A 25,822-nucleotide genomic window follows, 5' to 3' on the forward strand; every position below is an offset into this window, starting at 1 on the left:
TTGGACACAGTAGTATATTTAAACCGTAGACACCACTCTATTTAAGCCATTTAGAATACAAAACATAAAAAGGTTTGGTACCAGAAGAATCCACTGCATCTTCTTCGGATCGATGATACTTATCATGGTAGCTGCAACTCAATCAATATTTCTTTCAAACATGATGCACAATAACAGCAATCCACTCTGAGTATTTTTTACGAAAAGAAAGTTCAGTTTTATTAGACTTTTTTGTTTTGCTTATTTTTCCTGTCGGATTTCATCCCCTTTTCTAACTTATGCATGGTCATGTCCTTTCCACATTGTGCTACCTTTCTTCCTCGACTGCGGATGCGCGAGCGAATGAGAAGTTTCTTCGAGTTAAAGAAACCTCGACTCGACTCGACTTCCCGCAAATCTGTAAATTCCTGTGATAAATGCACCTCACACGGGTCCCTAAAGATCGGGTCCTCGAGTTTGATCAACATTCGCCAACGCGTACAATTCCACTAGACAGCCGCCATTTTACCGCCGCTCCGAGATTCCGAATTAGCCTTCGATTCCCGCTGCTGCCCACCAGAAGTTAGGAATTTAACTAATTTTTTTGTTGGTTTCATTTTCAGTTTATCTTGGGCATTCGATCATCAATTCGAGTTTGTTCGAGTAGTTGTTCTCGTTCGTTCTTTTGTCATGATTTCCAGTGTGGGTGTAACGTGTTAGGGAGGTTACTTCGTGCATCTCGCTTCTTTGTTTTTGGCTCCCTTGTTTCGGCTACACACCGAAAACACCAAAACACACAGACGCGCACACATACGCTGGTTCCAAAACTGGAACGAAAGATTCGAAACGTAACTAGGAGATTCGACGGTTGAAGTCTATTTCATTGTTTGTTCGTGTGTGTTTTCTCACCCTGTACTAGCGCTTACCGCTCAGCAACAATACGATGTAAGTTTTGTTTATATTACAGTTTCCCGAATTTCCCGCCAAAAACACGACAACACCGATGACGATCGGTCGTCGTGATCGGTCGACGTGGAATGGGTATTATCTGGTTTTGCTTTACTATCCTTTCTGCTTCTGCCTCATCCCGTTTCGTTTTATACATCGTTTCAACAGAAGTACTATCCAAGTGGCGATACAGTTACTAGAATCTTTGAGAGGATGGTAACAAATTTAATTAATTTATTTCCCTTTTTTTCACTAACTTTTACCTTCACTAATCTGCTGCTCCCTGCTTCTCCTTCTGCTCTTGCCTTTCTTCTCTCTGCTTCACCCTTGGTTAAAGATCTTTACTTTTTGTTTTGTTTTGTTTTTTTTTTTCCTAGACTTACCATCGGTGAGTGTACCTTAGTATATGGGTAACAGATTTCGTTATTTTCTTTTGCGTGCGCACACATTGCTCCATCGATGGTTTTTAGGGGGGGAGTGGGGTTGGGTTGTCCTGTTTGTTAATTTTTTCTATGATACACTTCGGATCGTTTAACTAAAGCTTTCACATGTGCAATCAAACCCGCGGGGGAAAGATATAAAACATTTTCTAACTCATTCCGATCGAGTATGTGTGTGTGTCTCTCTCTCTGAAGTCAAGTGTTCAACAAACGTTGCGACTGAACCTTGCGGCCTGAACGCGTACCTTGGCGCGCCAAGAACTGCTAGACTGAAGAACGTGACAAACACTGAATAGTGGAAACTGTGGGGTGTGCTTGCTGCTGCTTACTCTGAGACGCGGTCGCGGGAGCAAACTAGTCCTTTTTGGAAAACGGAGTGAAATTAGTCTAGGTGAAAGCTCTAATAACCTTAACTTGAGTTACTATGTACAGTGTAGCCAGAGAGTGTGTTCGTCCGTGGCCGTGGCGGGGCGTGTACTAGGTAGAAAGGAGTTTGGGGCGGGGGGGGGGGAATTCGTGGAAGATTCGATTCGTTACCGTCAAGTGCCGCGGTGCTTAACCGATCGGTTGCCCTCTGGTGGTAGACACGATGCTCGCATGGTGCAGTGATTGGAGACGAAGACGAAATCAAATTCAAACAATTGCCACGCCGGTATCAAAACGATCAGTGCACAGTATAATCGCGCGAAATAGAGGTTCGCAACAAGCTCGCATGATTTCCCGATTCCCGCATTGGGCGACGCAAAGCTGCCTGCAAAGTTTTCCATTATGTAAATGTGCCCTTTTGTGCGTCATTTCGTGACTACAGACTCCGCGGCGTTTTGTCCGAAAAAAGTGTTCAAACGAGGGAAAAAAATCTCACCAATCACGAATTCTTTCTTCTGAACTGTGCGCAATGGTGCTGCACAATGCTCGACTCTAGAGAGAGACCGAGCGACTCTAACTAGAGACAAGGGAAGAAGATATTGTTTCAAAAGAATCGCCGCACCACCATTATGACGTCTGCTGGCTTGTGGTGCTGGCGGCTATTGTGCGTCAGGAGCTGCGCCACAGACACACAGACATGCATTCAGTTGGAAAATGGTGGTTTGAAATGTAGAGGTAGAGAGAGGGTCGCTTACCCGATTGGCCTCATTTTAAAATCATTCACCCAGCAGTGACGACTGCGCCTCAAACCTCGCCCCACGTGGACCTGGGCGCTGCAATCTTTCGAACTTCGGCTTTCCCGAGATGCCAAAATGAAGTGAAAAGCGAACTGTAAATTGTACTTTTTGATGAGCTTTTCATAAACTGTATATCATTGTTTCGTCAAGTTTTTCTCCGGGGCTGGCGCCATGGTAAAACCATTGCCCAGGAATGGTACGACGCTTGAGAGTTTCTTCATTTCAGCCCCTCCCCGAAATGAGGTGGAGAAAATGGCCATAATTCGGCACTCAAGTGCGCTCCAGTTTTGGTTGGATGCGGAGCGCTTGGCAACCGGTTTTCCCAACGATCCGAACGAGAAGACTTTGATTTAACCGTTTGACGGAACGGATGTTGGCGCGTTCGGTGGAAGCATTTTAATGAAATTTGCATTCAACTCGACGATGAACTTTTTCGTCTCTTGAGTATCGAGTGTTTGCAGCAAGAGGAGGGGCAACTATCATCCTGGCCTCATCTGGATTACAATTACGCAAACGTGATGTGATGTGCCCAGTCAGGAGGTCAGATTCGCGAATGAAAGACGACCGTTCAGTCGATTTAACGTTTCGTTTCGTGAAAAAAAAAACGAGTGCATCATTAATGGCTGGTTAAGTGTGATAAGCTTCAATTATGAGTTAATCCTGTTTGCGGGACGTCCAAGCTTATATGCTGTGCGCGCTCTCTCTCTGCTCAATCCAGAGAGTGCATCAGCGCGTAATCGCCATGCTGGCCGAGACCATGGACAATAGTGAGGCATCGGGTTATCCGATACACCAGACCAGAGTCATACCAATGCGTTAATAACACAAACGCATTGCTCGTGCACCACATATTCAAGGAAACAATGATCCTCCTCCATGCTGCGATGCAGTACCGAATACCACTCTCACCGTTACGCACTCGCAATCACTAATCAATTCGCCAAACCATACGACACAGCATGGCGAAGCAGTGAATGGAATATTTCCCGGGGTGGTAGGTGTGTATGGATGGCAGTGATTGCTGCTTAATCAACCCCACAAAACCCGGCCATACCCGAGGTGCTTCACCTGGTACATGCTGCGTAATCGACATACATTGAGTATGATTTTACCGAATTGCTGGAATGACGATTCATTCATTATCCGTGCTGTTTGTTAGAGGCTTATCGAGCTGCCTCTCCCCGATCGGATTTACAACAAATTCAATGAAATGTGATCGCTCATCTCTTCGATACAGCATTCCCCACCCGCTGCACCCGACATGCCATGTTGTTGGTACATGAGATTGCCGCCGAGGGCCACCAAGGGCCGCTAGGATTTCGAACCAAAATATAAAAAAACTGCCACTCGAGCTGATTCATGCGAGAAACGTGGACCGTCGATCGGAGCACTTAATTTACCATTTTCGAGCTACCAACGCTACACGCTCTTTGCGTTGCGTTGTTTGCGTTGCAACATTATTATCTGAGTTCGTACGTCCGTTTTTCCGTGGGTTTTTTTTTGAGGACCAGAAGCTTTAGCTTTATTCACGGGCGGTCTCTTTGGTTCGTTTGTTGTTCGGGAACGGGAACGGGTTCCCTTCCCGCTTGGTTTTCTGTTTTATTTGGAACCAATTTATACACCAGCCTCTCCCCCCCCCCCTCTGGGGTGACCCTTTTGATGAGATCTCCCGTTCCCGTTCCCGTTTTTGTTTCTCCGCTTTTCATACTGTGCTTGGGTCGCATAATGGTTCATGCATCGGTGAAGCCCGGTAGCACAAGTCATGTTTGATTAATGCTTCGGAAAACGCGAGTATTCAGCTCTTTAACAATGCATTCGATGCATTCAGGCTATCGGCTTTCTGTGGCACCCTTACTCCTCCTCACTCTCTTCCTTCTCCAAACCGGGACTCTCCCAGACCCCGCGTTCCGGCATCCTTTTTGTTTAAGCTCTCAATTTATTTACACATGGCCGCGGGATGCCGCTGTCCCCTTTTTGTGTTTGTTATGTTGTTTTAATGATCCTTTTTTTTCGTGTTTCCCATGTTGCCTTTTGCTTTCCCGGTTGCAGCTGGAGTGCAATTTCGATATTGCTTTCCATTTCATCTCCGGAACTCCGGGCACTATCGCGACGAGTTGATTTATTCAGAGTGTACTGCGCATGGTTAACGGTGGAACTGATCAACGTAGCCATGCTACAAACATGGTGCTCTCTCACTGCTTCAAACGGCAGCACGAATCTCCTTCATGAAATGATAAAAGTGTTGTGCTTTCAATACACCGATCGGTTCCTGTGTGTTGGAGTTTTAGTATGCGAGCATCTCCCGAGTGTCCCGAGATAGTCTACCACCATCGGTGTCGTGGCAATGGGGAAGGGGAGGATGGGGAATCGAAACGGAAGGTAGCTGGTATATTTACAGAAAGAACATCGGCCACACCCGTCTTGCCTGATTTTTCTATCATCATGATCACGTTCAACGACAACGACGGATCACTCCGATGGCTTTTGCTTGATCGACGGCGGCTGAAGGATGAACGATTACACTATTACGCTTTGCGTGATATTCCTACCGGGAGCGCGCTTCCTAGGGCCGCCGATTATGGTCCGCTGCCCCTGCCGTCCATTAGGCATAGCTCGACGTCAGCAGATAGGACAGTATCACGCTGGGAAAGAACAGACACTCGAACAGGATGGCGGACAACCGTGACGTGGTGGCCGCACCGCTTGTTTTTCGACGCGAGATCGCCGCCGTGTTATCGCCTGGAAGTAGAAAGCAAACAGAGGAGGGTTGAGTGTTTGAGAATCGGATGAGAATTCGCTCGTTGATGGAAGATCGGTTGGATGGACCGTAGAGAATAAGAGGTTTCATTGCTGACATCGCAAGACACCATTACCATTGGAATATAATATTTTACGCAAGCAACGCCAAGGTATGGCCATGACCTGGAGACTGGCTAGACATAATCGACTAGTGCGATTATGTCGGACATTTATGGGAGTCATGAACATGTTACATAATTGTCGAGACACATCGTTATCAGCATCGTTACATGTACCAAAATTCTCTTCGATCTTTGCAACCAAGCGTCTTCTGTTATTGTGTAAAGTGCTTTACTACCGAACGGTCTAGCTGGATAGATAGTGGCGCCATAAGAATGGAAAAGTTTCTTGTTCTTTTCGTGGTTTTTGTCGGGTTGTTGGCAGGTAAGAAGCACACTAGAGTATACTGGTAAATCTTTTCTTTACAAAATAATTCACAAACTCCCCAAACAGTCGCCAGCGGATCTGTGGAACATCCAAAGATTGGCAGATTGGGCCAATTTTGGGAACGATGTCAAAACAACACTGAATCCGATGGCGTGCTCATCGGTGCTTACCGATCAGTAAGAATGGGTGATCATTGCGTGAGAAGAATAGAATTTGAAGAGCTGTGGAGCGACCTGCAGTTGATAACCAACGAGACGCGTAAATCATTTTTTGAAGAGTGAGTCTGACGAATGGAGCGTGTAGCTCAGCCGATAGCTGCTAACTTTTCAATTACATTTTTCCGTCCAAATAGATACTGTCCACAACTGCGAATGTTTAACATCTGCTTGAGCGCAATAGTGGACAACTTAAAACCTTGCTATAAAGAAATTGAGTACAACGTTCCTCGAGAGTTAGCAAGCGTTGTTCCGGCTGCGGTAGAGCTGTTATGCAAGGATGATGGAGAAATATTCTTCAGTTCGTATTCATTATAGAAGGAGTTTCAAAAACACGGCCCGCTTAAGATTAGCAAACTTGTTCAATTTACATTCTCAGGAGCGATTGATTACGGCCATCGAATGGAGTGCCTTCGGGATTGGGACGCTAAGGTGAAGGGTTGTTTCACAATTTTTGAAGAGATGCAACCTGTTTATTCCTTCCTACTGACCCAAGAGCAGTGCAGGTAACAGAGCAAATCATTCAATCTACGTGATTTGTTACAGCAATAATCATTGGTGGACGATCTTTTCTTAGCATGTTTACTAGTTTTCGACAGTGCTTGAACGAGAAGAACGAGCGAGCAGAGGAAGGATGCCAAATATCGCCTGTGGCGACCATATATGATCTGTTTTATAATGCCTTATTCCGTTCGGGAGGTTGTCGTAATGCATAAGCAATCTAGCCCTGGGGGTGGCGCTACCATGTATGATGAAAATGGACAATAAACCGATTTCTATTATGCATCGAACCCGATGAACTATAATAAATTGAGTTTGTTTGAGAAAATATTACTTATAAAAATTACATAACTTTTCCAAATTCACGAGATTCGAGCTAAACTATTCCTACAGGATAAAACGCTCTATTCAGGATAGTTTAAATAGGAATTGAATCTTTTGGTCGTTGGAACTCTCAGTATGTAAAGCATGTCGAGTATGATTTTGTTTCTGGGGCATTAACATGATGCATCAGAAGTAAAATATTGATTCGCCAAACTTTGTCGATCGACTAGTGAGCTAATATCAGGTAACGGTTTAAAGACAGATTACACCAAGCTAATCATGAGCACACCACACGCTTCAACAAGTAGCGTGAAAAAACAACAGTTTAGACAGAAAACATTGGGGATCATCAGACTGACTAATCCAAGTGTAAAGCAGCGCATCGTTCCCGCTTCGTTCGCGCTGATAGCGCAATTTTGTTTTGGCATTTTTTTAAATGAACGTTTCTTTTACACAGATAACGCTGGTAATGAAATGATCTTGACCTAGTCAGGATGACCTTATGCATTTGAAATGGTCTCCTGAATCCAAGATGATTCAGTCTTTTTGTTTTCGTTTGGTAAATTTAGTGGGAGAATTGCACAAATAATAAAAATATTGACGTTTGTTCAACTTTTTACACTCAAATTTCTTTCATAAGCCCGCTGCAAAAATTTCGAATTTTTTACTTAATTAATACCAATTCTGGTAGCACGATAAAGCAAACATGCATTTGTGGTCTTTTATAATAATTTCCTTTATTAAACCACATTGAATGAACTGGATTCGTCGTAAGGTTTGCAACCAATCATATTACGAAGTGGCTTTGGTGTCGGTATGAAGATCATTATCACACCAACCGTAACCCTGACATTTTGCCCTCTGGTTTAAGCTTCAAACAATCGCGTTGTTATCAACCAGTTCAAGTTGTGGCACCGCCGTACTCTGTGGAGGGTAGAGTGAATGTTCTAATAACGCGCTCAAATAATACGCTCATTCGTACGTTACTTACATTGCGACATGGCGTCATTCGAAACAGTGCATTATGGAAGAGATCGTAGATGCCCAGAATTTCCGACACTTGGCAAGCGTCCAGTTTCTCCTTTATGCATTGCCTGAAGTTGATTAAAGCGCTACGAAAAGATTCCCCACAAATTATTACATCGGTCGCGACCTTAAGGCTGGCACATTGCGTGCACATTAAATGACAGTCTGTGTTACCTGCACTGATCTGGCGTGAGCTCGGAAAGGTCCGAATCATCGTTCCAGGTGCTCGCAACCGACGTGGCACACACCGTCAATTCATCAACCTTCGAACCGATACATTCCAGTCGCGTCTCGTCTTCCATTTCTAGCGATAGGAATACAATAATGCATCATTTTTCGGGGACTCATGTAATGCGTGCGAAACTAAACCAGCAAAACTTACGGAATATGATACTTCCATCGTTTTTACAAATCAATTCGACTGCGTCTGGAATGATACCGGCCAACGCGTCCACAATGTTGTAGTCATCACTCTCGAGACATGGCTTCATGCCAGCCAAAATTCCATCCTTGCAGGTAGCGACCGTTCGCAGCTTGGGACAGTAGCTAATCAAACGTGAAGTCGTTAGTTAGTTAAAATTGTAGCTCCAGTAAAGTAACTCATGCTCATTATCTCACTTGGGGAAGAACGTTCCTCGCGTTGCGTTTGTCAGCTTTTCCAAATCAGACACGAAATTGTCTACATCGAAAGCGGTAGCACACATCATAGCCTGTTCAACCGATTGCATAAAATTGGGGAATGCTTCATCGGAACCTGTGTTGTTTTTGCACATTTCACGCATTTCGGTCAGGAATTCGTCCACTTCGTTCGATTCATTTGACTCCGAGCTCGGACCAATCGGGGATCCATCGCAAACTGTTCGAGGAAAAGCCAATAGTTTTAAATACATAGCACACAGCGCATACGTTCACGTGCAGTGCTTACCTACTAGCAACGACAGCCCAATGAAGAGCAATGTAACACTCAATTTTGACATTCTTACAATGAAAAATGTAACCTCGTTCAGTGGACGAAATTCAGAAACTAGATCGTTCCTGAGCGGAGCACGGCGTTAAATAATGGCAGCCGTCGTGCCACATCTGCCGAGATACCTCGAAATAGAATTACAGTCTAGCCGAACTGATAAGGCAGTGCCTGGTAGCTGTTGCGCGTGGTTTGCATTTACCATCAGTTCTAAACGTTAATCAAGTTGGGTGAAAATATGGTTTGAATCATCGAAGCGAGAAGTGAAGCTGATCGCTTTGAAATCATTTCGTTATCAAGGCGATGTCGCTTGATTATTCATTGCATATGCAAGTTTGTTTCCTGGATGAGTCAGAAGCAGGTATTTACGTCACTGCCTTTCAAAACTGACCGAGTAATGAACTGTTGGACATTACTTTGATACGAACGAAATTCAGTAGGGTTATGATGTTTGGCGGAAAAGACAAGTGTGTTTTGCATTCTTATGCACCGCGAGAAGATTGTTATTTGCTTCGACAATAAATTGAACGTTAATACTTGGGTTGAATAAACAAAACCAAGACGATTTAGCAGAGCGATAACTAGAACTCTTTTATTTGACTGCAGCATTTACTGTTACATTCTATTGCTAATAGACTTCATTAGAAGAGCACAAAAATAGTTCAGTATAGTATAGTAGTATTAAAAGACCCCAAAAGTAGTACAAATAAAAAAAAAGATTATTCGTCATCAGTAGATAAGAAAGGATCAGCTGTATCTCCGAACTTTTGCCTTTTGTTTTAAACCTCCACGATCGAGTTGCTTTCAATAAGACCGACCTGTTGCTCCTCAGTATGCTGTGAAGTAGAGAGCGAATGTTCTAATAGTGCGCCCGAATAACGGCGGAGTACGTTACTTACGTTGCCACAAGGCGTAAGGCGCAACATAGCATTCATGCGTATATCGTAGATGCTTATAATGTCCGACAAGTCACAATGGTCCAGTTGGTCCTTCAAGCACTGTCTGAAGTTGGTAAGTATGCTAAGGGAAGATTGGTCACAAGCGATTATTTAGGTCGCGTTCTGAAGCGGCACACGCAGATTGAATCTATCTCATTTCTTCCTTTCTAAGTTACCTGCACTGCTCCTGCGTCAGTTTGGAATCCTCCCAATCACCAATCAGGCTATTTTTTAGTGTGTTAACACATGCCGACATTTGATCACCTTTCTGCATTATACACCTTTGGCGTTTTACGTCTTTCAGTTCTAGCGATACGCATGCAATAACAAATCATTTCTTAGTGTGTCACGTATTTAGACAGAGAGCTAGCCAGGAACACTTACTGAATATTATTTCTCCATCGTTTTTACACGCAAGGTTCAAGGCTTCCGGTATGCTGTCATACAAAGCCTGAACCATTTTGATCGTACCCTCCTTGAGACATGTTTGAATAGTAGCTATCATATTGTCATGGCAAGAGATGAGTGATCGCACCTTAGGACAGTATCTATTCGATCAATGAATAATTAATGCGTTATCATGGTCGAACATAAAAACCACTGTATCATCAACCACTTACTTGGGAAAGAATATTCCTCGAGTTGCGTTGGTAAGTCGGTTGAAATCGTTCATGAAATTATCTGCTTCGAATCTCGATATACACATAAAAGTCGTTTCAACTGATTCAATGACTACCCGGAAGGCGGCATTGGAACCTGTGTTTTTTTTACACTGTTTGCGTACTTCTTCTAAAATCCCCGTCACTTCGTATTCATTCGAATCGGAGCTCTCGTTGGACAATGCAGATCCATCGCAAACTGTTCAAGAAAATGGCGATGATTTTAAATGCATAGTCTCAGTTGATACTTCTACGTTTGGTGCTTACATACTAACAACGACAGCCCGATGAAGAGCAACGTAACACTGAACTTAGACATTCTTTTGATGTACGTATGGACCACCTTTAATGCACTAGAATCAGAAACTGGATCATTTGTAAGCCAATCACGGCCTTAAATAATCGAGGGCAACGCACCATACTATATTATGTACTAATCCAGGTCGTTATGTAGCTTGGCAAGATTCTATACTGATAAGACATCAGCTGATTGCTGTTCGGGCCAGTTACCTTTAGTAAGAAGCCTCTCTATCGATCTAGTGAGTTACTTCTATCGATCTATTGACAGCATCAGTGGGTCAAGACATACGCTCTGATGTACATTCATCTCTCTCACTTGTGCAGTGCTATTTACTGCGTTGTTCCCATGCAAATGCCATTAGGCCGTGCCAAATGAAGCGTAATCGCCGTGTAAAATCCGCGCATTAACGGGGCTACAACCCTGCACACCGTGTAAAAACAATTATGCATGTCATAATAGTCCATCATAGGGTCCGCACTGTAAATTGATCGTTGACACTGTTTGTAAACGATTGCGTTCTGTTTTGTGTTTTGTATCGATAGTATGTCTTTTATCTTTTATCTTTTTACCATTTTACGCCATGCCATTTATATCTTTAAATACGCCATTTAAATACGCCATTTTTTTTATCATTAATCTTTTTACCATTTTACGCCAATCGAATCGCCAAAGACGGATTTCACTGTATACAATTTTGCAAATTTCAACTCGTTGTACACGAATTTGACATCAAACTTTAGGTTTACGCTGAGTTTATGCGAAGTTTTCGTTTCATGTAAGACAGTTAACATTGGTTATTGATCTTAAACCTTGACCATCCTCATAGAGTCTTGAAAGAAATAAAGCTCAGATTTCAATAAGCATGAGACTTGTCTAATTCAACTTTCCTGCTATAAGCATAACACCAATTACAGCATGTTTGATATTATAGAGTTCATAATATAATAACGTAATATTATACGTTCTGGCATCTTTATTTTACTTGTTTAGTTATCGTTTTATCTAAATACACAAATCCAAACAAACATAATAGTTTGCTCAACAGGGAAGATTATATATTTTGCTCGACTAACTAGACATTGCTTTATTACTTCTGTATTTTATATGGTGGATATATGGTGGAAACCGTTCAACTGCTTTTTCATCTGAAGGGCTGGTGATTGAAAATGACAGGATTTTCAACCTATCTGTTACGAAATGAATTCGGCGTTCCATAACTCTGGCTTCTATTTTAATCTTCATCGATCGAATTGTTTTCAAGCAGACCAACCTTGTGCTCGGTATGCTGCAAAGTGAAATGAGTACATTCTCATAATACGACCGACTCACGTCACAGCACGTTACTTACGTTAGAACAAGGGGCCAGGGGCAATATAGCATTCAAGGGTATATCGTAGACGCTTACAATGTCCGACAAGTCACAATGGTCCAGTATGTCCTTCAAGCAACGTCTGAAGTTAGCAAGTGGGCTAAGGAAAAATTCACGTATAAGTTATAACTTTTGTCGTGACCTCATGTTATGCACATTGAATGCTGTTCCCCGTTACCTGCATTGATTCTGCGTCAGTTTAGTAAAATGGATGATACCGTTCCCGATCTTCTTGAACGTGTTGAAACACGCTGATATTTCATCTTCCTTCTGCATTATACACTCTTTGTGTTCCTCGTCTAGCATAACACACGCAAAAACGAATCATTTCTTAGTGTGTCACTTACTTAGAAAGGGAGCTACCCAGTCACACTTACGAAATATGATTACACCATCGTTTTTACACGCAAGGTTCGAGACTGCTGATATGCTTTCGATCAAAGCCTTCCCAATGTGGATAGTACTCGGACTGTGACATAGTTGCATAAACATCAACGATGTATCTATGCAAGAGACAAACGATCGCAATTTGTCACAGTATCTGTTGGAACGAGAAATCGTTAGTTGCATCAATTGTGTGCCACAGACAGAATCTGAAAAGCGGGATATCATCAACCACTAACTTGGGGAAGAATGTTCCTCGCGTTGCGTTGGTCAGTTCGTTGAAATCAATCTTGAATTTCTCTGTATCGAAATCTGTTATACACTCCGAAGCCCATTGAACTGATCGCATATAAATTCGGAAGGATAGATCGGGGTTTTTTCTTGTGTATTTTATGCATTGTGCACGTATTTCCTGTAATGTCTTGCCCACATTGTCCGTTTTGTTAGATTCAGAGCTTTCGCGGGACAACGAAGAACCATCGCATGGCCCTGTCCACACTGTTCATGGAAATACCAAGGATTTTGAATGAGCTATTTTAAATAAGTCCAGCTGATATTTCCTCGTATATTGCTTACCTGCTAACAGCGCCAATCCAATGAAGAATAAAGTAAAACTTAACTTGGCCATTTTTACGACGTAATCATCAACCATCCCAAGTACACAGAATTCAGAAACTAAATCGTTTGCGAGCGAAGCACGAGCTTAAATAATCGCGCTATCTGTACACCGTATTAATCGAGATAGCTATTCAGAGTGTCTGGCAAGGTTTAATACTGATAAGGCAGTACCTGGTAGCTGGTATGAATGATCACTTTAATCACGAAGATTCCAGGAACCACGAACTGTTTCTCCGAATCCGCAGGAAACCGACAAGCGGATAAGATTGAGTTTTGCAAATGCCACAGGCATCTGAACTTCTCAGGAAATGTTGTTGTTTTAATGCATTGGCTAGACTATTGACCTACTTGTAACACAGCATTTTCTATTACGCTGGTCATCCTCACATAGATTTGTAGCAGTGTCGTTCTGATTGCACCGGACACTATAACTAGTAAACGAAAAACTACAATTGTAAGAGGGATAATCGACAGACTGGGATTCAATTAGTTTTTTATTTCATAGAAGATCTTTTTAACCAGTTTTACGATCTGGTTCAAGCGCATGCGCTCTGACATCTTCAATACATTCGTTCAGTAATCATTGTTTCAGGTAAAACCACGTTCACTCCAGGGCTATTTGTGTTTTGTTTGTCAATTTACTTTATTTCAATTCCTTGCTTTTATAGGTCGAAGAACCCTTTCCGCTGCATTTTAATCCATAGCTAATTTAATAAGGTTAGCATTTCCAAGCGATATGTTACGAAAAAGGTTTCAATGATCCATAAGTCCATCCATACCCCTGAACTTTTGTCAATAGTTTTAATCCCCTCCAACTGAGTTGTTATCAAGAAGGTGAACCATCGTCGTCTGCGTGTACTGTGAAATAAAGAACAATTGTTCTAATAATACGTCCTAAGCACGTCACAGCACGTTACTTACGTTAGCACAAGGGGTCAGGGGCAACATAGCATTTAACGGTATATCATAGACGCTTACAATATCTGACAAGTCACAATGGTCCAGTATGTCCTTCAAGCACTGTCTGAAGTTTGTAAGTGGGCTAAGGAAAAAATCGCGTATAAGTTATAACATCTGTCGTGACCTCATGTTATGCTCATTGAATGCATTTCCTCGTTACCCGCATTGGTCCTGCTTCAGTTCAGCAAAATCGATGATACCGTTCATGTCCGTTTTGAACGTGTTGAAACACGTTGATATTTCATCTTCTTTCTGCATTATACACTCTTTGCGTTCCTCGTCCTTCAGTTCTAGTCGTCCAAACACATGCAAAAACGAATTATTTCTTAGTGTGTCACTTATTTAGAAAGAGAATTAACCAGTAACACTTACGAAATATGATTTCACCATCGTTTTTACACGCAAGGTTCGAGGCTTCTGGTATGCTGTCTATTAATGCCTTCGCAATCTGGAAAGCACTCGACTCGAGACATGGTTGCATATATATTAACGATATATTTATGCAAGAGACGAACGATCGTATCTTGTGACAGTATCTGTTGAAACGAGAAATCGTCAACTGCAATAATTGTGTGCCACAGACAGAAACTGAAAAGCGGGATATCATCAACCACTAACTTGGGGAAGAATGTTCCTCGCGTTGCGTTGGTCAGTTCGTTGAAATCGATCTTGAATTTCTCTGTATCGAAATCTGCCAAACACATCATGCTATGTTCAACTGATGCCATGAATTTAGGGAAGTCTGTATCGGATCCTGTGTTTTTAATGCATTGTGCACGTATTTCCTGTAACATCTTGCCCACATTGTCCGTTTCGTTAGATTCAGAGCTATCGCGGGACAACGGAGATCCGTCGCATGGCCAGGTCCACACTGTTCATGGAAATATCGATGATTTTGAATGAGCCATTTTTAAATAAGTCCAGCTGATATTTCCTCGTGTATTGCTTACCACCTAAGAGCGCCAATCCAATGAAGAAAAAACTGATACTTAGCTTCGACATTCTCACGACGTAATCATCAACCATCCCAAGTACACAGAATTCAGAAACTAAATCGTTCGCGAGCGAAGCACGAGCTTAAATAACCGCTCTATCAGTACACCGTATTAATCGAGATCATTGTTTAGAGTGTCTGGCAAGGTTTTGTACTGATAAGGTAGTAGCTGGTATGACTGTTTACTTTGGTCGCGAGGATTCCAAGAACCATGAACTGTTTCTCCGAACCCACAGGAAACCGACAAGCGGATAAGATTGAGTTTTGCAAATGCCACAGGCATCTGAACTTCTCAGGAAATGTTGTTGTTTTAATGCATTGGCTAGACTATTGACCTACTTGTAACACAGCATTTTCTATCACGCTGATCATCCTCACATAACTATGTAGCAGTGTCGTTCTGATTGCACCGGACACTATAACTAGTAAACGAAAAACTACAATTGAAAGAGGCACAACCGACAGACTTGGATTAGTTCTTTATTTCATAGAAGATCTCTTCAACCAGTGACCTTTTGCGATCTGGTTCAAGCGCATGCGCTCCGACATGTTCAATACACTCGTGCAGTAACCATTATAGATAAAGCGTTTGTTTCAGGTAAAACCACGTTCGCTCCAGAGCTAGTTGTGTTTTGCTTATCAATTTACTTTATTTCCATTCCTTGGTTTTATAGGTTGGAGAATCTTTTCCGCTGTATTTTAATCCGTAGCTAATTTAATAAGGTTAGCATTTCCAAGCGATATGTTACGAAAAAGGTTTCAATGATCCATAAGTCCATCCATACCCCTGAACTTTTGTCAATAGTTTTAATCCCCTCCAACTGAGTTGTTATCAAGAAGGTGAACCATCGTCGTCTGCGTGTACTGTGAAATAAAGAACAATTGTTCTAATAATACGTCCTAAGCACGTCACAGCACGTTACTTACGTTAGCACAAGGGGTCAGGGGCAACATAGCATTTAACGGTATATCATAGACGCTTACAATATCTGACAAGTCACAATGGTCCAGTATGTCCTTCATGCACTGTCTGAAGTTTGTAAGTGGACTAAGGAAAAAATCGCTTATAAGTTATAACATCTGTCGTGACCTCAAGTTATGCACATTGAATGCTGTTCCCCGTTACCTGCATTGGTCCTGCGTCAGTTCAGTAAAATCGGTGATAACGTTCCTGATCTTCTTGAACGTGTTGAAACACGCTGATATTTCATCTTCTTTCTGCATTATACACTCTTTGCGTTCCTCGTCTAGCATAACACATGCAAAAACGAATCATTTCTTAGCGTGTCACTTACTTAGAAAGGGAGCTACCCAGTCACACTTACGAAATATGATTTCACCATCGTTTTTACACGCAAGGTTCGAGACTGCTGATATGCTTTCGATCAAAGCCTTCCCAATGTGGATAGTACTCGGATTGCGACATAGATCCGTATATAACAACGTTCTATCTATGCAAGAGACAAACGATCGCATCTTGTCACAGTATCTGTAGGAACGAGAAATCGTCAATTGCATCACAGACTCGTGTGCCACAGACAGAATCTGCAAAGCAGGATATCATCAAACACTAACTTGGGAAAGAATGTTGCTCGCGTTGCGTTGGTCAGTTCGTTGAAATCAATCTTGAATTTCTTTGTATTGAAGTCTGCCATACACTCCGAAGCCCATTGAACTGATCGCATATACAATCGGAAGGCCATATCGGAGATTCTTGCGAGTTCATTGCACTGTGCACGTATTTCCTCTAACATGCATTTCGCGCCCACTCTGTATGATTTTTTATAGGCAAAGCATTCGCGAAACAACGGAGATCCATCGCATGGCCCTGTCCACACTGTACATGAAAATACAAATGATTTTGAATGAGCTATTTTAAATAAGTCCAGCTGATATTTCCTCGTGTATTGCTTACCAGCTAACAGCGCCAATCCAATGAAGAACAAACTGATACTTAACTTGGACATTCTTACGACGTAATCATCAACCATCCCAAGTACACAGAATTCAGAAACTAAATCGTTCGCGAGCGAAGCACGAGCTTAAATAACCGCTCTATCAGTACATCGTATTAATCGAGATAGTTATTTAGAGTGTCTGGCAAGGTTTTGTACTGATAAGGTAGTAGCTGGTATGACTGTTTACTTTGGTCGCGAGGATTCCTAGAACCACGAACTGTCATTCCGAACCGACAGGAAACCGACAAGCGGATAAGATAGAGTTTTGCAAACGCCACAGGCATCTGAACTACTCAGGAAATGTTGTTGTTTTAATGCATTGGCTAGACTATTGACCTACTTGTAACACAGCATTTTATATCACGCTGATCATTCTCACATAGCTTTATAGCAGTGTCGTTCTGATTGTACCGGACACTACAGCTAGTAAACGAAAAACTACAATTGAAAGAGGCACAACCGACAGACTTGGATAAGTTTTTAATTTCATAGAAGATCTTTTCAATCAGTTTTGCGATCTGGTTCAAGCGCATGCGCTCTGACATCTTCAATACACTCGTGCAGTAATCATTGTTTCAGGTAAAACTACTTTCGCTCCAGAGCTAGTTGTGTTTTGCTTATCAATTTACTTTATTTCGATTACTTGGTTTTATAGGTCGGAGAATCCTTTCCGCCGCATTTTAATCCGAAGCTAATTTAATAAGGTTAGCATTTCCAAGCGATTTGTTACGAAAAAGGTTTCGGTGATCCATAAGCCCAACCATACCCCTGATCTTTTGTCATTAGTTTTAATCCTCACCAACTGAGTTGTTATCAAGAAGGTAAACCATCGGCGTCTGCGTGTACTGTGAAATAAAGATCGATTGTTCTAATACTATGTCCGAATCACGTCACAGCACGATACTTACATTAGCACAAGGGGTCAGGGGCAATATAGCATTCATGGGTATATCGTAGACGCTTACAATGTCTGACAGGTCACAAGGGTCAAGTTGCTCTTTTATGCACTCTCTAAAGATTACCAGTTCCCTTAATAAAGATTCACCGTATGTGATTAATTCGGTCACATCCTCATGCCATGCACATTGAATGCCTTTCTCTGTTACCTGCATTGGTCCTGCGTCAATTCGAAAAGCTCGATAGCATTATTGAAGTTGGTAGAAAGCGTCTCAACACATTCCGATAATTGTACAGTATTCTCCATAATACACTCTTGGCGTTCTTCGTCTTCCAGTTCTAGCATTCGCATGAAAAAACGTGTATCTTCTTAGTGCCTCATGTAAGTAGACTGAGAACCAATCGTCCATACTTACTGAGAAAGATTTCTCCGTCATTTTTACACGCAAGGTCGACGGCATCCGGTATGCTCTCAATTAATGCTTCAGCAATTTTAAAAACATCCTCATCGAGGCATGGTTGCATACCCAGCAGCGATCCATCTATGCAAGAGACTAGCGATCGTATCTTGGGACAATAGCTATTGGAAGGACAAATCGTCAGTTGCATCAATTGTCTGTCACAGACAGAATCTGAAAAGCGGGATATCATCAACCACTAACTTGGGGAAGAATGTTGCTCGCGTTGCGTTGCTCAGATGCCTGATATCGTTTATGAAATTCTTGCTATCGAAACCTGCCAAACATAGCATGGCCTGTTCAACTGATGCCATGAATTTTGGGAAGTCTGCATCGGATCCTGTGTTTTCTATGCACTGTTCACGTATATCCTCCAGACTTTCGTTTGATTCGTTCGATTCGGAGCTCTCACGGGACAATGGAGATCCATTGCAGACTGTTTAAGGAAATGGCAGTGTAATTTAAATTCATAAACTCAGTTAATATTTCCTCGTGTATTTCTTACCTACTAAGAGTGACAGCCCAACGAAGAGCAAAGTAACACTCAACTTAGACATTCTTTTGATGTAGTTATGGACCACCTTCAAGGCACAAAAATAAGAAACTAAATCGCTTGCGAGCAAATCACGGTCTTAAATAATCGAAGACGATGCGCCAGACTATTCGAGATCGTCTTACAGTAGGGTGAGATTCTATACTGATAAGGCTGTTGCGCATGTACGCTCTACGCCATGATCTCGAGGCGCACGAGCATGCATCCTAAACTATCGCTGGAATCAGTTTATCACTTTGTAATCTATTCTTTTCAGGAAATCCAATGCTGTTACGGAGTAGAGTTATTTGCGTTATTATGTTCCAGGAAAATACATCGACGCAACTTTCATGGCCCAACTCTGGAAGCGATAGTGATTTTAGTCATAACTATTCGATGGTAAGTGTTGGAGGTTACATTTTCGTAGATTGCACGCACGTTTATTATGGCGTCTAATCAGCTAGTTCTGTTGCAGTTTTTCTACATTAAGAAGCAGGCACTTTATTTTTAAAGGTCACTGCAGTTATGAGCTCTATAAATATTTTGTTTGGTTGTTTCAAATTCGCTTTCGGTAGCAACGATCCTCATATCGCTAAACAAGTTTACATTCACGCGTCTTATTCCATTGCTATATTGAAAATATCAATTTCATTGAACAGGCCAAATAGTTTTTCAACCACATGTTTATGCAATTGAACGATATCTGCGTAAAAACTGTAAGTTTCACATGAGTTGTATTACTGGATAATGAATTTTTCGTCATCTCAAGAAGTGTAGGAACTTATGCATTCTTAGGAAGGTACTACGTTAGAAAATCTCAATGCTATAGTAACATAGGTACAACATAATTACATAGTAACATGAAGACATAAAAGTCAAAAGAATTGGCTTGAAAACTTTTCAAGTTATGTGCAAACTGGCATATAACTAACAGGTTTTGATTTTTGTGTGTGCAGTAACTTTATGGTACAATCAAATGACAATCGAATTAATTAATACAATTCTTAAGTATGCAGCTAATGGTTCATTCTGCGTGGCGGCATTGTGCCGGTGTACGTTTCAAGTTTTTGTTTATTTGTTTTGGTTCGTTTGTCTCCTTTTTCAAACCAAAATTGGATTTTTGCTGTTTTCCAATCTGCACTCTCAGAGCTATTAAAATTGAATGTTAGGAACATAAACCGTGACATTCAAGAGTTTCAAGCTTAAAATTCCCGCGGGGAACATTTAATAACTCTTTTTTATATTTTAAACCGTAAAATGACTAAACTGGACACGACAAGAAAGGTTACATTTGCTTAAGTAATTGACAATTATGACGTATCGACTTAAGGGGGGGCTTTGGTTATTTCGAGTCAAAAAATTGCTTATTTTTGACGATTTTTAGTGAAGAAACCATCCAACTAAATTTTTTTTAAATAATCTCACATTTAACTACAACTTTTCAAGAATTTTTGGTTCTGTTTTGGAGAAGATTTGATCAAAATCACGTTAATGACATCCAATCTAAAACGGCTAGTTATCAAAAATGTACTTTTTACGGTGCCCATCGTAGCCACGTTTCGGGTCATCAGAAATATACAAATCAATATTCTTTTGTTAGATTATAAGCCGTGGCCACACGGGGCGAAAACCCTAGCGCAAACGAAAAAATTAATGCCAAAACGGTTTCGCTTAACCCTTACACGCTGTCAAACTTTTATACGTCCGCGGACTTTTTCGCTGAACCCTTGACGCTATCGAACGCTTTATTTACGAAAATGTAGGTTCTTTTCGTATTGTTTTTGCATTTTTAATATAAATATAACAGCAACAGCAACAAAATTGTTAAAAACTGCAAAATTTATTCGGAAATCAGCTTCAGCGGCCAAAACACAGATGAAAACAATACGTTTGACATTTCGGCATAAATTTTCGGGGTTTTACGCCTGCCACACGAAGCGAAAACATTTTGGCATTAATGTGCAAATTTGCGCGCAAATTTTCGCTCCGTGTGGCAGCATCTAAAAGTTTATTCAGGTAGCCCCGTTGAGTTTTTGTTAAATTTCCCATTTTTCGATTTTTGGCAGATTTTTTAAGTTGAAAAAGAGATGATTTTTTCGATATGAACGACACTTTGCATAATTAAAAAGATTATTCAAAAAAAAGTATCAACAATTTTAACAAAAACTCGACGAGGCTACCTGGCAAATAGTGTACAGATTATGTGTTGAAAATTTCAAATCGATCGATCCAGTAGTTTTTATGCTACGATGGGCACCGACTTTGAAAACGCAGGTTTTGGGAATCACGATTCAAAGTTGCGAGATGCATTGAGCCTTGTATGAAACTCTGTTTTTCAAAAATCTATATCTTTGTCAGTTTGGCTTTGATTGTTCCCAAAATTTTACACAATAATCTTGAAAGGATAAGCCATCATAAAAAAATGTAAAAACTAAATGCGAAGAATTAAAATAAAATACCGAAGCCCCCCCTTAAGGGGGGGCTTTGGTTATTTCGGGTTCAAAAAAGCCTTATTTTTGACGATTTTTAGTCCAAAAACCATTCAACTTAATTTTTACAAGTGAATGTCATATTAAACTACAACTTTTCAAGAATATTTGGTTCTATTTTGGGGAAGATTTGATCTAAACTACGTTCATGGCATCCAATCGAGAAAGGCAATTTTGCAAAAATGTACTTTTTGCGGTGCCCATCGTAGCTACGTGCTGGGTCATCTGAAACATACAAATGGGTATTTTTTTGTTAGATTATAAGTTTATCCAGGTAGCCCCGTTGAGTTTTTGTTAAATTTCCTTTTTTTCGATTTTTGGCAGATTTTTAAAGTTGAAAAAGTGTTACTTTTTTCGATGTTGCCTCAAAAAACGAGTTTTATATAATTAAAAGAATTATCATAAAAAAAGGATCAACAATTTTAACAAAAACTTGACGGGGCTACCTGGAAAATAGTGTACAGATTATGTGTTGAAAATTTCTAATCGATCGGACCAGTAGTTTTTATGCTACGATGGGCACCGACTTTGAAAACGCAGGTTTTGGGAATCGCGATTCAAAGTTGCGAGATGCGTTAAGCCTTGTATGAAACTCTGTTTTTCAAAAATCAATATCTTTGTCAGTTTAGCATCGATTGATCCCAAAGTTTGACACAATACTCTTGAAAGGATAAGCAATCTTAAAAAATGGCTAAAAGTAAATGCGAAGAATTAAAATAAAATACCGAAGCCCCCCTTTAATTTAGCGATTCGAAATATCGCGAACGTTAGATTGAAAATTCGTGTGCATTATTGGGACAATGCTCGAGCTCGGTGCCTAGCGCGAGACAAAACGTCATTCGGAACAATGCAAAATAGGACAGAGCTTATAAGCTGATAACGTTCGACCTCTGGCAACCGTTGCGGTGGAGTATTAAGCAAATTTCTAACCTCGGTTAGAATTCTGCTCATTATTTGAATCTTTATTAGCCACATTTACCCGAATCACTTACTTACTTATCCGGCGCTACAACCGACGAGTGGTCTTGACCGACCACAGAACAGCCACCTTTACCCGCACCCGCAATATTGCAATGTTGCAATGATATAAATTGTGCTTGCAGCTAGGTGTAGCAACAGCAGCACACATCATACTTTTTTGATCTTCTTCATTGCTCGAATACCGAGAAGGTCGCGTCGCAGGCAATAATGTCTCTGCATTTTTTCCCGCAAGAATTAGATCTCAAACAGCAGCACAACTCGCTAAAGCTAGACTCTGGGCTTATGCCAAAAAGGCCAAAGAGGCCATGACCATGGTAGAGGCCATAGTATTCAAAATCATCGTAAAATAGACAATTCGCGGGCGACATCACGGTCGCAGATCGCCTTGAAAACCAAATTACAGCACTAGCCAAACTGATAAGACAATCTCGCAGCTGGTGGCCACTTTGCGTGTTTACCATTTGCCATGGTACCACAGAAGCCGCCAAGAATAAATCACAAAATCATGAGTGATGAATAGACGCAATATGCACGGTTCATTACGGCCGTACTTGAACGATCCGCGCTCCAAGTCTGATGCAGACGCGTCATGTCTGATGACCTTCTCACAAACTTCACATCATCGTTTGCAAACACTTCCGGATGCTATTGCTGGCATCTTGAGCGATAACGCAAAGTTTGCCGGCAAAGAAAAGCATTCTGGGCCTTTGCTGGTTCACATGCACGGGACCGTGAGCCTCCAAAAACGCCATCGCCGATGTCGATGTCAAATGGCCGAAAGTTTAATGCAAACTAGTGTTTACTCGACTCGTGAACCACTCCACGTCCACGGCGCAACGTCATCGACAATGATGCAACTTGAACTTGGCGGAAACTTTCTAATGCATATTGAAAACTTTCTCCCGAAACATTTACCATTATACTTCAAATGACTTCGCCGTGGTGTGCTGTGTGTGCGTCAGCGACAGAACAGACTGACGCGATGACGTGATGTTTGAGTTTGGAGCTGCTTTTCGGGCTAAGGGAAGAACATTCCCTGCATACAACAGCGCCACTGTTCGTTCGGGATGATGAGGGATTAGAAAATAAACAAGTGATTATGCGAGCAAATACATTTCACTCACCAACCAGCCAGCCAGCTAACGGAGCTGCCGATCCATCTACTTGAGGGGCGTTTTGACGCCGTCGCCATCCGTCGTCACTACAAAGGACGAGCTTTCGTGCACACCACGTAGGACGACGAAGAATGTTCTCGATATGGACGGGGAAAACGTAAAAAAAGCAACCGAAAGGAACCACTTAGGAAACCTTGGGCTCGTTGGCAACGGCCAGCCGTGGCTGCTATTACGTGGGGTGGGGTGAGATGCTTTTTGCAAAAAGGAACGCCGGAAGAGATGAGGAGACACTTTCCACTAATCAATCACTCGCTCGCTCTCTTCGTGATTCATATTCTTGCTTCACATCGCATCGTGATTCATGATTTCTTGAGTATGTGTGTGTGTGCTTGTGTGTGTGTTTTGCTTCGGTGGAGGATCCTGCTGTTTCTCGTCGACGATTTTCGAGTTTTGAACTCCGTCTCACTCTGTCACGCTGTCGTTGACATTGTCTTTGGCGTTGGAAACGATACCGCTAGTAGTACCGCAAAACGGGCCGCCTGCTTAAAATGATAAACGATTATGCTGGAGATGTCTATTATGTCTATCGCGTTCTTCTTTCGCTCGGCAGTTTTTGTCCCATACTAGTGGTATCACTCCTTTAACTCCTCCCATGTTTATGGCGAGCAGCAAACGGTTTTGTGTTCGAGTGTGGTTTACTCGGATGAAATTTTGCGTTTCGAAACAGTTTCCTTCGATCTGTTCACCGTGGAAAACAAACACTTTCAAGAGCCCGTACCAAAGTGGGACATGCAAGCCGATGAGAACTAACTATTTATGGCGCTTGTCCGATATATGCATTCAAGCGTATCACCCAGTTTCTTCCATTTTGGATCCCAAATGTTTTCTTGCCCTTCTTCCAGCTAGCATCGGCAGCATCAGCAGCATCAGCAGCACCAGCGATCCATTTCGCATACCGATCGACAAGTTGAAAACGTTTAGTGCAAAATGATTGATTACTCCCGGGTACCGGGTAGCATTGCGAAGCTGGCGAACGGACCGACGGGCGGAAGAGTATCTTAATCTGTTTCGTACGCTCCCCCTAACCGCCACCAGCACCGGTCACGCGGTCCGTAAATCCGTTTTTGATGTGATTCCTGTCCTGACTGGCCGTCGACCGTCGAAACGGATGATTTTCGACTCACGGTCTCACGTACCATCACGCGGGGCGAAGGAGTTTCACTTCACAGCAGGGCGCAAAGTGTCACACACTACTCTCTACCTAAGACACCCTACATCTCGTTGACATCCTCTCGCCCCCGGATGCAGAGTGCTTTCTGTGTATTCTCAGGAAAGTGGTAGTGACGAAAGTGGGTCAAACACTTTCACGGGCACAGGGATTGGGGATGAGTTGGCAGAAAAGTGGCAGCCTTTCATGCCGTGCGGCGATGCACAGTTGAATGTTTATGAAATTCGCGTTTCTCAGCGTGGATGATGATTTATCGACTCATCCCGCTCGACATTGTTCGCAACAAACCCCGTTGCGGTCCACAATACGATATTTGAAGGCCAACAAGAAAAGTATCGCGCATTTTCGTTAAGGTGCAGGGCCACGGTAGAAACTTTCGTAGTTAAGCAATATACTTTGAGTGCCATTTGCGACGAGCAAAACTTTATTTACGATACCCGGCTACGATATCAACTGTATTTTTTAACTCTCAAACACATGCCAAAGCGCTAGTTCATTCATTACGAAAAAAAAGTTTATCCACCCCTGCAAGAAATTTACGTTATTGCTGTTTTCTCTAAACAACTAAGCCAAAATATAAAAAATCGCATATCAATCGATTGTTTTTTATTCTTCTTTGATCTACTTTTCACCTTTTGAAAAAAATACCAACTAGAAAAAAGGGTTTTACAAAAACAGTCGAGAGAGGTACGAAAAACACGCAAAAAGGTGTATCTACCCCTTGTCCACTCCAGGTGTAAAAGTCCGTTATTTTTTGGTGATAAAACCACTGATAAGGTCTCCAAACATGCGCTTGAGATTAAATAACTCAACTGCATCGTTGAAATGGAGAATGAAAAAATATTATTCGAGATGTTTAGAGAAAACAGTCAAAATGTAAATTGCTTGCACGGGCGGATAAACTTTTGTTTTTCTTACTCTATGTCGCAGATTGTGACAGTTCTTTACAGCGAATTTCCTAACGATCTGGTTAAGCGGAACTTTGATCTAAGTGAAAGTTTTATTCAACTAAACCGTGCATGGTCATGATATGAACTTTATTACATTTTTTTGAAATTTCTTATCGTAAATTTTCTATCGTGGCCAACCACCTTTACTGCTTGTACTAAACGATCCAGCATTCAGCTGCTGTCGGGCATGTTAAACGCATGTTGGGGTAAGTTGTAAACGAGACTTAAAATACCAGGCCTGAAGG

General features: G+C 41.8%; 7 protein-coding genes across 13 annotated transcripts in view; 1 reads left to right on the top strand and 6 right to left on the bottom strand.

The window, feature by feature from the left end:
* Positions 1-1,232: 1,232 nt before the first annotated feature.
* LOC125957719 (zwei Ig domain protein zig-8) overlaps positions 1,233-25,822 on the bottom strand; it is a 205,896-nt gene continuing 181,306 nt past the window's right edge. For all 5 annotated transcript variants that reach the window (XM_049690603.1, XM_049690606.1, XM_049690607.1 and 2 more), the window contains one exon: positions 1,233-5,269. In XM_049690603.1, the coding sequence (XP_049546560.1) occupies positions 5,133-5,269 (137 nt within the window). In that variant the 3' untranslated portion in view covers positions 1,233-5,132. The remainder of the gene's footprint in view (positions 5,270-25,822) is intronic.
* Positions 5,451-6,785, top strand: LOC125957724 (27 kDa hemolymph glycoprotein-like). 2 transcript variants are annotated; one of them, XM_049690612.1, is made up of 5 exons: positions 5,451-5,713; positions 5,783-5,993; positions 6,069-6,232; positions 6,311-6,437; positions 6,509-6,785. In XM_049690612.1, exons 1-5 carry the CDS (start codon positions 5,560-5,562, stop codon positions 6,645-6,647), a joined length of 795 nt encoding a protein of 264 aa, XP_049546569.1. In that variant the 5' UTR covers positions 5,451-5,559; the 3' UTR covers positions 6,648-6,785. The 2 variants fall into 2 exon arrangements, with proteins under 2 accessions (XP_049546569.1, XP_049546570.1); XM_049690613.1 differs by having other exon boundaries at positions 5,455-5,993.
* LOC125957728 (27 kDa glycoprotein-like) lies at positions 7,451-8,863 on the bottom strand. Its single transcript, XM_049690618.1, has 6 exons — positions 8,708-8,863; positions 8,401-8,638; positions 8,165-8,328; positions 7,957-8,086; positions 7,748-7,868; positions 7,451-7,680 (listed from the first exon to the last, which is right to left on the bottom strand). The coding sequence occupies exons 1-6, from the start codon at positions 8,757-8,759 to the stop codon at positions 7,630-7,632; spliced, it is 756 nt and encodes a 251-aa protein (XP_049546575.1). The 5' UTR covers positions 8,760-8,863; the 3' UTR covers positions 7,451-7,629.
* On the bottom strand, positions 9,312-10,725 carry LOC125957727 (uncharacterized). Its single transcript, XM_049690617.1, has 6 exons — positions 10,611-10,725; positions 10,305-10,542; positions 10,069-10,232; positions 9,861-9,990; positions 9,646-9,766; positions 9,312-9,582 (listed from the first exon to the last, which is right to left on the bottom strand). Exons 1-6 carry the CDS (start codon positions 10,660-10,662, stop codon positions 9,526-9,528), a joined length of 762 nt encoding a protein of 253 aa, XP_049546574.1. The 5' UTR covers positions 10,663-10,725; the 3' UTR covers positions 9,312-9,525.
* LOC125957722 (uncharacterized) lies at positions 11,615-13,053 on the bottom strand. Its single transcript, XM_049690611.1, has 6 exons — positions 12,974-13,053; positions 12,637-12,895; positions 12,391-12,554; positions 12,192-12,312; positions 11,993-12,113; positions 11,615-11,929 (listed from the first exon to the last, which is right to left on the bottom strand). The coding sequence occupies exons 1-6, from the start codon at positions 13,047-13,049 to the stop codon at positions 11,876-11,878; spliced, it is 795 nt and encodes a 264-aa protein (XP_049546568.1). The 5' UTR covers positions 13,050-13,053; the 3' UTR covers positions 11,615-11,875.
* Positions 13,479-15,059, bottom strand: LOC125957721 (27 kDa hemolymph protein-like). Its single transcript, XM_049690609.1, has 6 exons — positions 14,926-15,059; positions 14,594-14,846; positions 14,348-14,511; positions 14,136-14,265; positions 13,937-14,057; positions 13,479-13,873 (listed from the first exon to the last, which is right to left on the bottom strand). Exons 1-6 carry the CDS (start codon positions 14,999-15,001, stop codon positions 13,817-13,819), a joined length of 801 nt encoding a protein of 266 aa, XP_049546566.1. The 5' UTR covers positions 15,002-15,059; the 3' UTR covers positions 13,479-13,816.
* On the bottom strand, positions 15,595-18,895 carry LOC125957730 (27 kDa hemolymph glycoprotein-like). 2 transcript variants are annotated; one of them, XM_049690620.1, is made up of 6 exons: positions 18,788-18,895; positions 18,487-18,718; positions 18,241-18,404; positions 18,034-18,163; positions 15,897-16,017; positions 15,595-15,833 (listed from the first exon to the last, which is right to left on the bottom strand). In XM_049690620.1, exons 1-6 carry the CDS (start codon positions 18,837-18,839, stop codon positions 15,777-15,779), a joined length of 756 nt encoding a protein of 251 aa, XP_049546577.1. In that variant the 5' UTR covers positions 18,840-18,895; the 3' UTR covers positions 15,595-15,776. The 2 variants fall into 2 exon arrangements, with proteins under 2 accessions (XP_049546577.1, XP_049546576.1); XM_049690619.1 differs by lacking the exons at positions 15,595-15,833; positions 15,897-16,017 and adding exons at positions 17,428-17,772; positions 17,836-17,956 and having other exon boundaries at positions 18,788-18,894.

Source organism: Anopheles darlingi, chromosome 3, assembly GCF_943734745.1.
Source record: "Anopheles darlingi chromosome 3, idAnoDarlMG_H_01, whole genome shotgun sequence".
NCBI lineage: Eukaryota > Metazoa > Arthropoda > Insecta > Diptera > Culicidae > Anopheles > Anopheles darlingi.